Source organism: Myxocyprinus asiaticus, chromosome 3 (genome assembly GCF_019703515.2).
Source record: "Myxocyprinus asiaticus isolate MX2 ecotype Aquarium Trade chromosome 3, UBuf_Myxa_2, whole genome shotgun sequence".
Taxonomy (NCBI): Eukaryota; Metazoa; Chordata; class Actinopteri; order Cypriniformes; family Catostomidae; genus Myxocyprinus; species Myxocyprinus asiaticus.
In genome coordinates, this window is record NC_059346.1 from 4,200,310 (window position 1) to 4,215,242 (window position 14,933).

At 36.6% G+C, this 14,933-nt stretch overlaps 1 protein-coding gene across 2 annotated transcripts in view; it reads left to right on the top strand.

The window, feature by feature from the left end:
• The window catches only part of mapkap1 (MAPK associated protein 1), a 54,032-nt gene extending 39,539 nt beyond the window's left edge, over positions 1-14,493 (top strand). For both annotated transcript variants that reach the window (XM_051667711.1, XM_051667720.1), the window contains exons 8-12: positions 4,002-4,109; positions 4,293-4,433; positions 10,237-10,374; positions 11,095-11,192; positions 13,082-14,493. In XM_051667711.1, the coding sequence (XP_051523671.1) occupies positions 4,002-4,109; positions 4,293-4,433; positions 10,237-10,374; positions 11,095-11,192; positions 13,082-13,204 (608 nt within the window). In that variant the 3' untranslated portion in view covers positions 13,205-14,493. The remainder of the gene's footprint in view (positions 1-4,001; positions 4,110-4,292; positions 4,434-10,236; positions 10,375-11,094; positions 11,193-13,081) is intronic.
• Positions 14,494-14,933: the final 440 nt, after the last annotated feature.

Consider the following 14,933-nt stretch of genomic DNA (forward strand, 5'->3'; position numbering starts at 1 on the left):
ACTTTTGATTCATAAAATTCTTAGATGAAAAAAAACTCGATTTTATCTCATTTAAGATGACTGTTGAATAAAAAGCCCAAATTCTTTACACATGGTTTAGCTTGAGAGGCAAGGTGTCCTAAATTAAAATCACGGGTAGGTGTGGGACCAAACATAATAATCTCAGTTTTATTTTCATTTAAATTTAAAAAGTTTAAGGACATCCATGGTTTTATGTCCTTTTGGCAGGCCATTAGAGGTCTGAGAACATTATTTTCTGAGCGTCTCAGAGGCAGGTAAATTTGGGTATCATCTGCATAACAATGGAAGGACACACCATGTTTCCTAAAAATAGATCCGATTGGTAGCATATATAAAGAAATTAAAACGGGTGCAAGAATGGAGCCTTGAGGCACCCCCCACGGAAGATGTGTTCTAGAGGACGAGAAATTACCAAGGCTAATTGAGAACCTTCTATTTGTCAGATATGATTGAAACCATTTCAAAACGGTTCCTTTCATACCCACATAGTGCTCGAGACGAGTGACAAAAATGTTATGGTCGACCATATCAAATGCTGCACTAAGATCTAAAAGAACAAGGATCACAGAATCACTAGAGTCAACGGTTTGTAAAATATAATTTAAAACACTTAACAAAGCTGACTCTGTACGTATGAAGTGCTCTGAAACCGGACTGAAATGTCTCAAATATTGAATTTGAATTCAGAAAAGACTGCAGTTGTAGTAAACTGTGATATGAAGGGCAAATTTGATATAGGTATATTATTGATTAAATCAGCTGGATCAAGGTTTGGCTTTTTAAGGGATGGTATCACAATAGCATGTTTGAAGTGATCTGGTAAAGTTCCTGTACTAAGACACTTATTTATAATAGATGAAAGACTGGTTTGAGAAAGCATGAGGGGATAGTATCTTGAGAACAAGTGATAGGCTTAAGTTGACCAATAATTTCTGTAAGAATGGGAAAAGAGAGAAACTCAAACTCACTCCAACCAGCAGTAGAAATTGGGGGTTCAGATGGATCATAGGCAGCAGGCAGGATCTGCAATCTCTGAACAGCAATTTTATCAACAAAAAATATCTAAGAAAATTTTCACAGATTGTAGATTTCGTCTCTGGGTGAGCTTTAATTGATGGACTAATTACAGAGTTTATTGTGAAAAAAAAAAAAAAGAGTTCTCTGCCTGTGACAGCTCATTGCAATAATAGCAGAATAATATTTGTCTTTGCTGCCTTTACCATTTTCTGAAAGTTAAATAAGGAGTCCCTTAGAGCTTCATAATACACCTGTAGTTTATGCTTTTTACATTTATTCAACTTGTCTACACATCCAAGTGAACGTGTGGTATCATTAATCCATGGCTCCAATTTAGGTTTCAGGGCCTGTATTCACAAAGATTTTTATCTTACCACTAGCAGTTCTCCAAAGAGTTCCTAGCTAGGAGTTTTTGCTTAACCTATTCACAAAACTGCTAAGAGCAAGTTTTACTAAGTAACGCGGAGTTGACCTCGTTGCTATAGATGACGTCACGTTTTATTAGCGCACTCTTTTAAATCGCTCTCAGTGATTGGTAGACAGGAAACCGCTATTTCTCAGCTAAGACAGACAACGATCGATCGATAGATGGATGGATAGAGGGATGGATGGATGTGTCAAAAGTTCCTCATACATTAAGATGGATGGATGGATAGATGTGTTGTTGAAATGAAATGAGCGTGCATCCCGTCAACAGCATTAAAACACCAGGTTGCCCCACGATTGGCATGATTCCCACGGGAATGCCCCCTTTTTTCTCCGCAGCAAGCATGCATCCACAGGAAAAAAATACACTATGGATTGTCGTATGATATGCGGTCTGGAGAAGGCATAGTTCGATAGATGATTCTGCTGACGAATGACAGAAGTTACAAATTCATATGCGCTACAGTTTTATTTTGATATGGTCAGAGATGTCTCAATGTCACCATTACAGTATTTATAATATTGTAATACTATATTATTAAAATACACTGACACAATTGTGATTCAGGCGTTACCTTCTTAAACGGTCAATGTCATAATAATATTCTAATACATAGAACTCAATAGCAAACACATAGCTACACTCTGGTAACCTAGCAACCACCCAGAACACCCTAGAAACTGCTTGGCTACACTCTGGCAACCTAGCAACTACCCAGAACACCCTAGCAACCGCTTGGTTACACTCTGGCAACCTAGCAACCACCTAGAACATCCTAGCAACAGTGTAGCTATGCTCTGGCATCCTAGCAACCACCCGGAACACCCTAGTAACCGCTTGGTTACTTTCTGGCAACCACCCAAAAAACCCTAACAACCGCTTGGTTACACTCTGGCAACCTAGCAACCACCCAGAACTCCCTAGCAACAGCGTAGCTATGCTCTGTCAACCTAAAGACCACCTAGAACTTAATAGCAAACACATAGCTACACTGTGGCAACCACCCAGAACACCCTAGAAAATGCTTGGCTACACTCTGGCAACCTAGCAACCACCCAGAACAACCTAGCAAATGCGTAGCTATAAACTGACAACATAACAAACACCCAGAACACCCTAGCAACTGCATAGCTACACTCTGGCAACCTAGCAACCACCCAGAACACCCTAGCAACCACATAGCTACACTCTGACAACTTAGTAACCACACAGACAACCCTAGCAACCACGCAGCAACATTCTGGAAACCTAGCAACCACCCAGAACACCCTAGTAACAACTTGGCTACACTCTGGCTACCTTGCAACCACCCAGAACACCCTAGCGACTGCATAGCTACTTTTACCATATTGCTCTTGCTGCTGTGTATAATAAAAGCTATAAGCCCCTCTAAGGCTGTGCGTTACAGTGATTTTACCATGGTAAAATGGTGGTGTTTTACCTCTTAACCATAGTAAAATAATTTTCAACTCTTAAATTGGCTTATTGCTTTATTCAATAATTGAAGAGCTTGACAACAATAAATGCTAAACTCTATCTTTATCTGAGCTACTGATATTTGTAGATCACTCTGTGGCTTTTAAGAGCTCTCAGCTCATTGAGATTAGAGCAGGGAAGTAGGCAGGGCTGGAAAGGTCACATCCCATGTTTCTGAATTAGTCACACTCTCTTGTTCATCAGTGTCATGCCAGTTATAGGGATTCACATTTTCTTCCATAGATTAAGAGAGCTACTGTCTTCACTGCCTCCATATAGTCAACTAGTCCCATACTTGCACTTCAAGCCAAGAATCTGAGAGCTGCATAAAATTTATTCTCTTCTAACTGAAGTTTGTTTTGCTTCAGTTGTGTTCTGATGTATCTCGCATTGTGCTCTAGGGAGTTGAGAACATATTTCTTTCTCAGTGGAGGTTGTCAGCTTTCGGAGGCTCTGGTGACATTTTGGAAATCATGAAATTTGCAAAAGGGTAAATATCGCCCAGAGTGTTTAGATTGGCAGCTGTATTGTTGGTTTTTTCTTCTTCTTTTCTGGAAAAATGAGAGAGTGTCTTGATTCTGCCTCTGGGCATGATTTCTCCTGCATCCCACAAAAAAAGAAGGACCAGTTAAAGCCATGTTTTTGTTTTGTTTGTGTTAAAACCAATTGATTGTTCTTACAAGGCAATAGTTATAAATTGACGTTCACAGCCCTCTATTGCACTAAATTAGTCGAACTTTAATGGCACCAAACGGCATTATTATTTAGAAAAACAAGTGGTGAAAGTTGGCTTTTTATAAAATGCCTGTGTTCAGAGATTTTACACACATACTGGTCTGTTAAGCTTCAGAGTTTCTCGTACTGCTTCGCAGTTTCTTTCCACTATAAAAGCAAATCCTCTTCCGCTGGTTTGCATGACTTCAACAAGAACTGAATATCAATAGAGTAGGATACAGTAAGAATCAAAATGTTCTGTTGAGCTCTGTTGGAGCCTCTTGAATGGGTTTGACCTCATAAGAACCTCATAGCAAATACTAAGTATTTTGTGGGCTTGTTTCAGGTCCCACGTATCGTCTGGAGAAGCAAACTGAACCGAACTTGGCAGTAGATCTGGACAGCACGCTGGAGAACCAGGGAACACTGGAATTCTGCTTGGTCAGGGAAAACAGTAAGTTCTGATGACATTTCAAATACAACACACTTATTTTTTATCTTTGAACACACACATTCTTGGAAAAGCAGCACTTGACAAACTTTTGCAAAATAATGATAACATCAAATGTAAAGTGCGCAAAAACAAAGCTGTGCAGACTTGCTATTTCTCTATTTCCCTTTATTTCTTCATCCGTAGGTTCTAGAGGTGAGGAGAGCTCCGAGGAGGACCCGCCCATAGACATCACAACGGTACAGGACATGTTGAGCAGCCACCACTACAAGTCCTTCAAGATCAGCATGATCCACAAGCTCCGATTCACCACTGACGTACAGCTAGGTACAGTATATGCAACAGGAAGCCTTTTTCAAATCTCTGTATTTTACACTTTCTGCCAATACACAGTCCAACAGCTGACCTCTCTCATCAACAAGGTGTTTCCGTATGCAGAACTTCTGCTTACCGAAAGTGTTTTTTTGTTTTTGGCACCATTCTGAGTAAATTCTAGAGACTGTTGTGTGTGAAAATCTCAGGAGATCAGCAGTTACAGAAATACACAAACCAGCCCGTCTGCCACCAACAATCATGCCACGGTCCAAATCACTGAGATCACATTTTTTCCCCATTCTGATGGTTGATGTGAACATTAACTGAAGTTCCTGACCCGTATCTGCATGATTTTATGCACTTCACTGCTGCCACATGATTGGCTGATTAGATAATCACATGGGTGATTGTTGGTGCCAGATGGGCTGGTTTGAGTATTTCTGTAACTGCTGATCTCCTGGGATTTTCACACACAGCAGTCTCTAGAATTTACTCCGAATGGTGCCAAAAACAAAAAACATCCAGTGAGCGGCAGTTCTGTGGACGGAAACGCCTTGTTGATGAGAGAGGTCAACAGAGAATGGCCAGACTGGTTTGAACTGACAAAGTCTACAGTAACTCAGATAACCACTCTGTACAACTATAGTGAGAAGAATATCATCATCTCTGAATGCTATTCTAAGATGCGGGTTGGTGCTGTTTTGGCGGCACGAGGGGGACCTACACAATATTAGGCAGGTGGTTTTAATGTTGTGACTGATCGGTGTGTGTGTGTGTATGTATGTGTATATATATAAATATATATTAGGGCTGTCAGTCAATTACAATTTTTTATCCCGATTAATTGCAGATTTTGAAAATGCTGAAATTTGACGTCATATATACTTATTTTCCTGTCATAATGCATTTATTTCCATCATAAGAAAGAAAACAACATATTATGGAACAATATAATGCTTTATTAACAGTTTCCAAACAAAGCCTTCCACAATATAAAGACAATGCACTAAAATATCACCAGTTCAAGTAACATTAAACATTTCCCAAATCTAATTGGGAGGTTGACTAATTGAAACAATTAGACCCCACAGGTTGAGCATTCATTCATATTTTCATTCATTTCATATTTCTATATTCATAATTTAAATGTTCATCTCATTATTTATGCATTTGCAACTGCTGTGTACATGTATTTATTCCTGTTCTGTAAAAATACATCTAATTGCCACTTCAGTTGCAGCTTCTGTGTCACCTTTACTGTGTAAAGATGGATTTAGTCCCCATAGGTTTAGTGTTCATTTCAATAGGCATTAAATCTCTTTTTTTCGCCATCCATGTTAACAAATTAGTGTATTTACATTGGAAGCAGAAGCAGCACATGAGCTGCACTGCTGCGGGAGTTTCGGCATCTATTTTTGCTGTGAAGTTGATATGAAAAGGTAGATATTGCACAGAATAAGCATATATTTTTAGTCTAGTGTGTTTTTATTTTAATTACAACTCATAGGAAAACCAAATAATAATAATAATAAAATAAAATCACACAAAAACAATATTACATTATTTTAATTATATATATATATATATATATATATATATATATATATATATATATATATAAAGCAGACATTCGGTTTTATCATTTAAAACTACAAGTCATAGACTTAAAATAAAACTGCCATTTTTTTATACTACTACATTGAGAGCAGGTCTAAAGGGTTAACGACAATACCCATATACAGCCGAGTGTGTTGCCAAATGTAAACAAATGCACCCGACAGCACATGTAGTCGGTAAATTCAGAACTTACCTCAGCCTTGTATTGAAAGACACTTGTATTAAAGTGCTCTATTGCCCTCAACTTTTTATAAGGATTAATTAACAAAGAAAGAAATGTGGGATGCTGTACCTGGCTGTTGGTGAAGATGGTGAGTTAAATGTTTTGGCTGGTGTTTGAACAATGAGATATCGCTATTCCGTGGTTGTACATAATGACTTTATTATTACGCTTTATTATTAAGTGTGATCGAGACAAACTGAGTGGTCAAACCGTCCTCTGTTGTCAGTGGCGTAGATTCCAGGTGGGATGGAGGGGTGTGGGGTATAACCCACCCAGTAATCAAAACAAGCGTGGAAACATGTAAATCCTTCACACTCCCTCCCAACAAGTGTTTATGCTGGCTAATGCTGTATTAATGGTAAATGCGTTAATTGCGATTAAGACAAATGAACGCATCAAACTTTTTTAATTAATCTAATGCGATTAACACGTTAATTCCGACAGCTCTAATAAATGCAGTTCTGGAAAAAATTAAGAGACCACTGGAACATTATCAGTTTCTCTGGATTTACTATTTATAGGTATGTGTTTGAGTAAAATGAACATTTTTGTTTTATTCTATAAAGTACTGACAACATTTCTCCCAAATTCCAAATAGAAATATTGTCATTTAGAGCATTTATTTGCAGAAAATGACAACTGGTCAAAATAACAAAAAAGATGCAGTGTTTTCAGACCTCAAATAATGCAAAGAAAACAAGTTCATATTCATATTTAAACAACATAATACTAATGTTTTAACTTAGGAAGAGTTCAGAAATCAATATTTGGTGGAATAACCCTTGGCATGCTCTCTACCAGTCTTTCACATTGCTGTTGGGTGACTTTTGCCACTCCTGATGCAAAAATTCAAGCAGCTCGGCTTTGTTTGATGGCTTGTGGCCATCCATCTTCCTCTTGATCACATTCCAGAGGTTTTCAATGGGGTTCAGGGCTGGAGATTGGGCTTGACCATGACAGGGTCTTGATCCGGTGCTCCTCCATCCACACCTTGATTGACCTGGCTGTGTGGCATGGAGCATTGTCCTGCTGGAAAAACCAATCCTCAGAGTTGGGGAACATTGTCAGAGCAGAAGGAAGCAAGTTTTCTTCTAGGTTAACCTTGTACGTGTCTTCATTCATGCGTCCTTCACAAAGACGAATCTGCCCGATTTCAGCCTTGTTGAAGCACCCCCAGGTCATCAATGATCCTCCACCAAATTTCACAGTGGGTGCGAGACACTGTGGCTTGAAGGCCTCTCCAGGTCTCCGTCTAACCATCAGATGACCAGGTGGAGGATCGGTGATGATCTGGGGGTGCTGGGGTGGGGGATCTATAAATAGAGTTCTTTGTGAGTGAAATACCCTATCCTTTATGTAAATGTAGGGGCCTGCACAAGCATAGAGCACAAATTACTTTCCTTTTTTCCAGGTAGATGGCGAAAAAGTACAAGCTGTAATAAAACAAGACCACATATTTGTACCAGACATGTGTAAAATTATTGTGAAAAAAGAACAATACTTTGAACCTCAAGTGCATTTACACAAACTGAATCCAATGCACAACTAAACTGTTGCAGCACAGTATCATTGAAAATTATTCGTTTTTTTAAATAAAATTTTTCTATTATTTAATATTAATAATATTGCAATGCACCACCATTAATTTTGTTTGTTTGTTTTTGTTGTTGTTGTTGTTGTTTTTTTGGACAGTTAGCACTTTCAATTTCAGTCTTTATTGTCCTTGGGAGGCATTTCAGTTAGTAGACAGCAGCCAATAACACAAAAACAATTAACATCAAACAAAACAAAAATTATCTTATGAGCTATTTATAAAAATAGGCCTAAATGGCAGAATATAATCAATAAAATTGTCTATCATGCAAATCTCCTTACCAGGGAGCTACTCGCCATCCGCGCAATTTATTTGTTTACAAGAGGATGAAATTATGAAAATGAAAATGGTTATCAGTAAACTCAAGACGCTGTACATTAGACGTCACATTGTGATGTCACTTTGGTCTTAATACGATAATCGAGAGATGTGTGTGAATGTGAGCACAGATTACGGGAAAGCTCTTGCGGTGTGAATGAAAACATTTTTTAGTCCCAGAACAGTTCCTGGAATGATTTTTCCCTGGATTAATGCTGGGATGTCTGTGTGAGAGGGGCTCTGTACTCGCAGGTCGCACGATAATGACACAGTTTTTAAAAAACGTAATGACCAAATGAAAAGTGCATTAAAATCATCGTGGTATTCATGGTGTTGTTTATTTTATATTGTCAGCAAAATCATTGCAAATTTATTGTGATTATTTTATGTATATTAGGCACAAAATAGCATTGTGTAGTATAGTGTAGTCAAGACATTTTTATTTGTATAGTGCTTTTTACAACATACATCATTTCAAAGCAGCTTTACAGAAAATCATGCATTAACAGAAAATGAAGCTGTGATATCTGTAATGTCTTAGAGTCATCGTTGTGCATTGTGTAGTACATCACTAAATACTATATTATAATATAGGTACCATATGTAAGTCTCTCCAGTTCTTTCTTGTTTTTCTTGACTTCTCAGTTTCTCTCTAGCTCTCAAAGCGCATAACTCAATATCGAAGACTTTATTTTTGTTATGAATACACAAAATATTCCAGCCCAGCTGTCAGTTACTACAATCCCAGTTCCATCCCAATTACAGCAGTGCTCCAGGCACAGGAAGCCTGTTTGTGCTGTGGAATCTCTTCTGGAATTTCACTGTGATTGACAGGCTGGAATTTTTCTTCTGACACGCTGATGTTTGCATGCTATTTTTTTTTTTTTTTTATGTCATTTGAATGATGGGCAGCTGTCACATCCATTATGGATAGGCTGTGTGTGTGTTTGTGAGATAGACCTGTAATAATTTTCCAAACCCCTCTCACAATGTTTCATATGGAATGAATGTTTCCCTATTCATATTTAAATTACAGCTTCAGCATATGTTTCATCTTTAAGATGTGGACTTCTTTTGTAAACCGTTTTGATATAAAACACTAATATACATCTTAATTGTCAAATGTTTTTGGGTCATTGACAATAAGGTTGTCTGAGGTGATACATTTTTTTTTTTTTAATCTAGTTTAACACACGTTTCAAGTTCGAAGACATGTAATCTTTGGATTTATGTTAATGTTACAAATTGTTTGAAAAACATTTATAGCATTTTGCGCACAAAAAAGTATTTAATGACTTTAAAAATGTCATGTGGTGCAACTATCATGTAAAAGGTATTAAAATAGTTCTTGCACCTTGAATACGTGTGTACACAACATCATCATTCATTTCAAAAAAAGTTTTCAAACATATGTTTCAAGGTGAAAATGTTTTGTTTTTAAATATTTTTTCATCATTTTTAATTTAAGAATATCAAGAAGTTTTCTCATGGTTGCACCAAATGACCTGAACCAAATGTGGCTTTTCATTAAAATGTCAAAATATTAATATATAATATGACATGACAAAATAATATGTTTTTAAATCTTCACACGGTCTTGCGGGTCTAAAGAGGTCTTCTCTGTTTTATGATTTTTGTCATATAACAAAATTTTTACCTACATGTTGGTTGCACCACGTGACTGATTTGGTGGAAAAAAGTTTTTTGAATATTAATCATACTTTAAAATAAAAATGGTTCACTGCATTTTTTTAAAAGAAATAATAATAAAAGATTATTCAGCACAACTCATGCCAGCTTATTTTTTTTTTTATTTTTTTTTTCATCTTTTAATGAGACTGAATTTTTTTACTGTCTCCAGACGGTTGCACCACATGACATTTTTGGCTTTAAGCCCCAGAAAAAATATTTAAATAACTTTGAACTTTGAAACATGTTCATCATAATAAGTAATTGTTTTGTGTAAAGTGCATTTGTAATGTATTTTTTTAATAACTTATTAGACACGGACAAAAAAATTAGCATCACGTCATTGACCCTTTTACTTTAAAACCCTTCTCCAGGTATTTCCGGTGAAAAGGTAGAGATCGATCCAGTCACCAATCAGAAGACGAGTACGAAATTCTGGATTCGACAGAAGCCGATCTCCATTGACTCTGACCTGCTGTGTGCCTGCGACCTGGTGGAGGAGAAGAGTCCAAGTCAGTTTTGCTCATACTTTAGTAAAATAATAATAATACTATAATTGTAATTAACTTAAAATTCATATTATGATTGTGGATTTATCCAGAAACAGTGGAGAAACACATGCAAAAAAAAATATTTTTGCATGTTCATTTATTAAATATTTTTACTTATTTGATACTCCTTTCAGTTACCATTTAACACATTTTTCCACATTGAAATCCATTTAGCAGATTTTATTCCACCATATGGGGGAAAAAAATCATAGTTAAGTATGTATAATATTCTATATGATCGAATGTATAATATTCTTATAAATTAAGTACAGCACTGCAAATTGGCCAAAGAGATTGCTTTTTTTTTTATTGCACTTGGTGTAAACAGGAAGTCTGTTACTAAAAACAGCATTTACGTCGTCTCTCTTTAAGGTTTGCATTTGTAAGTGATGCAGACATCTCTTGTTAGTTTAGCTCTCCAGATGCACGATGCTAACGGTGATTAATGAAGTGCAGAAAGATTGCTGAATTTGCTATAATCTGCTGTAATCACAGATGCTCCGACCAGAGTCTCACAGTCACTCTCAGTTGAACTATTTAGCGTGTGCTTTGTTTTTCCGCTGGCCATTACGTCTCATTCACAGTCGTGCATTCTAGCCTTTCAAAGTGAACCGCTTTGACCTTGAGTCTGTAAGGACCATTTTTATTTATTTATTTTTTATTTTTTTATTTTTTTTGTAGGTCATGCAATATTTAAGCTGACATATCTTAGCAACCATGACTACAAAGCGCTGTACTTTGAATGTGACGCTGCTACTGTCAACGAGATTGTGCTCAAGGTAAGTTTATTCTCATTCTAAGTCTCTCAATGTTTTTATTCACATTAATGATGGACCAATGTACAGTGTTATTTTCATTAATGAAAACAAAATGAAAACAGTTTAGTTAAAGGAATAGTTCACCCCAAAATGAAAATTCTCTCATCATTTACTCACCCTCATGCCATCCCAGATGTGTATGACTTTCTTTCTTCTGCTGAACACAAAGATTTTTAGAAAAATATCTCTGCTCTGTAGGTCCATACAATGCAAGTGAATGGTGACCAGAACTTTGAAGGTCCAAAAAGCACATAAAGGCAGCATAAAAGTAGTCCATACGAGTCCAGTGGTTCCATATCTATATCCAAATCCATATCTTCAGAAGTGATATGATACGTGTGGGTGAGAAACAGATCAATATTTAAGTCCTTTTTTAATATAAATTCTCCTCCCTGCCCAGTAGTTTGGTGATATGCACAAAGAAAGTGAATCACCAAAAGCAAAAAAAAAAATGTGAAAGTAAAAGTGGAGATTTATAATAAAAAAGGACTTAAGTATTGATCTATTGCTCACCCACACCTATCATATCACTTCTGAAGACATGGATTTAACCACTGGAATTGTATGGATGACTTTTATGCTGCCTTTATGTGTGTTTTGGTCCCTGTTGACTTGCATTGTATGGACCTACAGAGCTGAAATATTCTTCTAAAAATCTGCATTTGTGTTCAGCAGAAGAAAGAAAGTCACACACATCTGGGATTACTTGAGGGTGAGTAAACGATGAGAGAATTTTCATTTTTGGGTGAACTATCCCTTTAAAGCACTGTGGAGGATGTCAAACCTCTATCCCTTTATCTGAAATATAACTAGAAACTAACATGGTTGGACAAAACTGAAAATAAACTAAAATACTTTTTCCAAAACTAAATAAAATAAAATAAAAAACAACCTCAAATTATTTTTAGTTTTTAGTACACTGTATATTATAACATTTTAAACACTGACAATCCGACTTCATTAGACATGCAAATGCTAGAAGATAGAGGTAAGTAAAGACGACCTTCTAAAAGTTTTCGCTTTGTCAGCCATAAAATACTAAAACTAAACTAAAAACGAACTACACTGAACTAAACAGAAGAATCAGAAATTACTCAAACTAACAGTCGGAGTGCAATCTAATGAAAATTAAACTACATCGGAATAACCGATTGAAGATTAAATAATAAGAAAACTAAATAAAAACTATAATAAACCTGCCAAAGGGATTGTTCTCAAATAAGGCCAATCAGAGCAGAGTAGGCTCTCTGAAAGGAGGAGTTTAGAATGAATCCTTTAGAACGGATCATTGAACGAGTCGTTTTTGACACTGGGAAAAAAAGGTAATGCTGCAATTTAAATTATGAGCAAATGAAAGTGTTTTTTGACCTTGGATGCATGTAAATCTATTGTATGAGACCTTTAAAACAAAATTAGGCACGTTCAAAAACCATAATAGGTGCTCTTTAAGCCCTAGAAATAAAATTAAAATGACTTTGAACTCAGAAATTGTAAACATTTTCTTTGTAGAGCTGTATTCAAGTAACTGTTTTGTGTGAATTGCATTTTCAGTGTATTTTTTTTAAATAAATTAATAGATCCAGACAAGAAAAAAAAATAATGTTTGTAAGACATTATCATATTTTCTGATATTTGCTACCAATACAGTTTATAATGTATTTATATTTGCATTACATCAGCCACCCTGCTCTGTAATACTGGCCATAGAAAAAACAACGCATTGATAACACACTAATTCAATCTTAATTGTGAATTTAGACCTCTTTTTTTTTTTTTTTTTTTTTACTATAAATTGTGTATTTGTATAAATTTAGTCCCATTAACAGGAAGTACGTTTTTTCCTCTTTCAGGTGAACTACATCCTGGAGTCTCGTGCCAGCACTTCAAGGGCAGATTACTTCGCCCAGAAACAACGCAAACTGAACCGCCGTACTAGCTTCAGTTTCCAGAAAGACAAGAAGTCGGGCCAGTAGCACACTGGTGACCAAACCAATCAGTAGTCTCTGAACCAACCAGAGCGCGAGATGGGCCTGCGAGAAAAGAGGCAAAGAGAGAGAGGGAAAATCTGGGGGAAATATAAAGGATAGAGGAGGGAATGACTAGGTTAGTAAGAAAGAAAAGATCAAAAGTGAAAGAATATGGGACAGATTGGAGGAAAAGTGATTAGACATTTGTTGTCTCATCTGAATAGTTTTCAGCCTCTGAAGGTTGGCCTTTAACTGGACTGACAGTCCTTAATCATATCAGAGCGTTTGTGCTCTTTGCTGTCACTCGAATGTACTAGCAAGACCAACCAACAATCTAATTGAACAATTATATTAACGTTTGAAGCCACAGCCATCGGCCAGAACATACAGAAGCACTGAGTTCTGGAGCCCAAAACTGAGAACTTGACACGCTGCTGTTTGCGTCAGTTATTTACAAAGACTATTTTTTTTCCACTGCCTACAAATGAACTGTAAATAAATGCACACCAAACGAACGCAGATGGACATCGGAACCTTAAAAGCCGGACAGAGCAAGCAAACTGCATTAGCTATCCCATATAACTGCTGTATCAAAGATGTTAACTTAATCCGCTTTAAACACTGACATGCAAAGGGATCGCATTGGTTTTTTTAACAAAAATGTAAATAGTGACCACATTCAGGGTGGTTTGACAAACCCTCTTTGGCCATAGTACTTCAGTGCCTGCTACAGAACAATAGGACAAATGTTGCATTCATCGAGATTTAAAGCGTCTGCTGGTTTTGTTGAGGAAAAGCCGCCAAACTCTTGTTGCCAACAGAGGGGTCTGGTAGGTTAAAAAGTAGTTGACCTAAAAAGACTTTTCTGTCATGGTTTACTCACAGCTATGTTTTTCAAAACCTGTATGACTTTTTTTTTTTCTATCGAACACAAAATAAGTTATTTATATATGATATAATGTCCAAGCTGCTCTTTTCCATACAAAGAAAGGAAATTGTGACCAAAGTTGTCATTCAAGATTTTCATTGAATACGGCTTAAATTTCAGTCTGTTCCTCACACAAAGCCATCGTATGGCTTCAGAAGACTTGGAATATAGTGTCGTATGGACTTCTTATATGAAGCTTTTATGGTGCTTTTTTGTCCTTTTTGGAGCTTGACAGCCCCTGATCAACATCCATTTTTATTAGATGGAAGAAAGCAGCGTAAACATTCTTCAAAAATTCTCCCTCTGTGTTAAAGGATTAGTTCACCCAAAAATGAAAATTCAGTCATTGTTTAATCACCCTTGGGTTGTTATAACCCTATATGACTTTCTTTCTTTTTCTTAACACAAAGGGAGAAATTGTGAAATAATGTTGTTCTCGGTGATGTCATACAATGGCAGTTTATGGTGACCACCTCTTCAAGCTTCAAAAGGACACAAAAGTATAATTCAGAAGTCTAATAAATTATTCCATGACACTCATGATTGTTATAAAAGCATACGATAAGGTTTAGAGAGAACCAAAATCTAATGTATTATTTAGTAAAACTGTTGACTGACCGTTGATCTCCTGTGCACGTTCATGATAGGGCATGAGAGCAACAGTTCATGCAGCTCCCGCTCGCGATATTGGGGCGTTTAATGAAGACTAGTTTTGTTTATATAAAAACAGGTCCTCCACAGCGATAGTGACACCAGAACACAACACAGCTGCACACAAAACAGAGAACAGAACTTACTAAACATGTC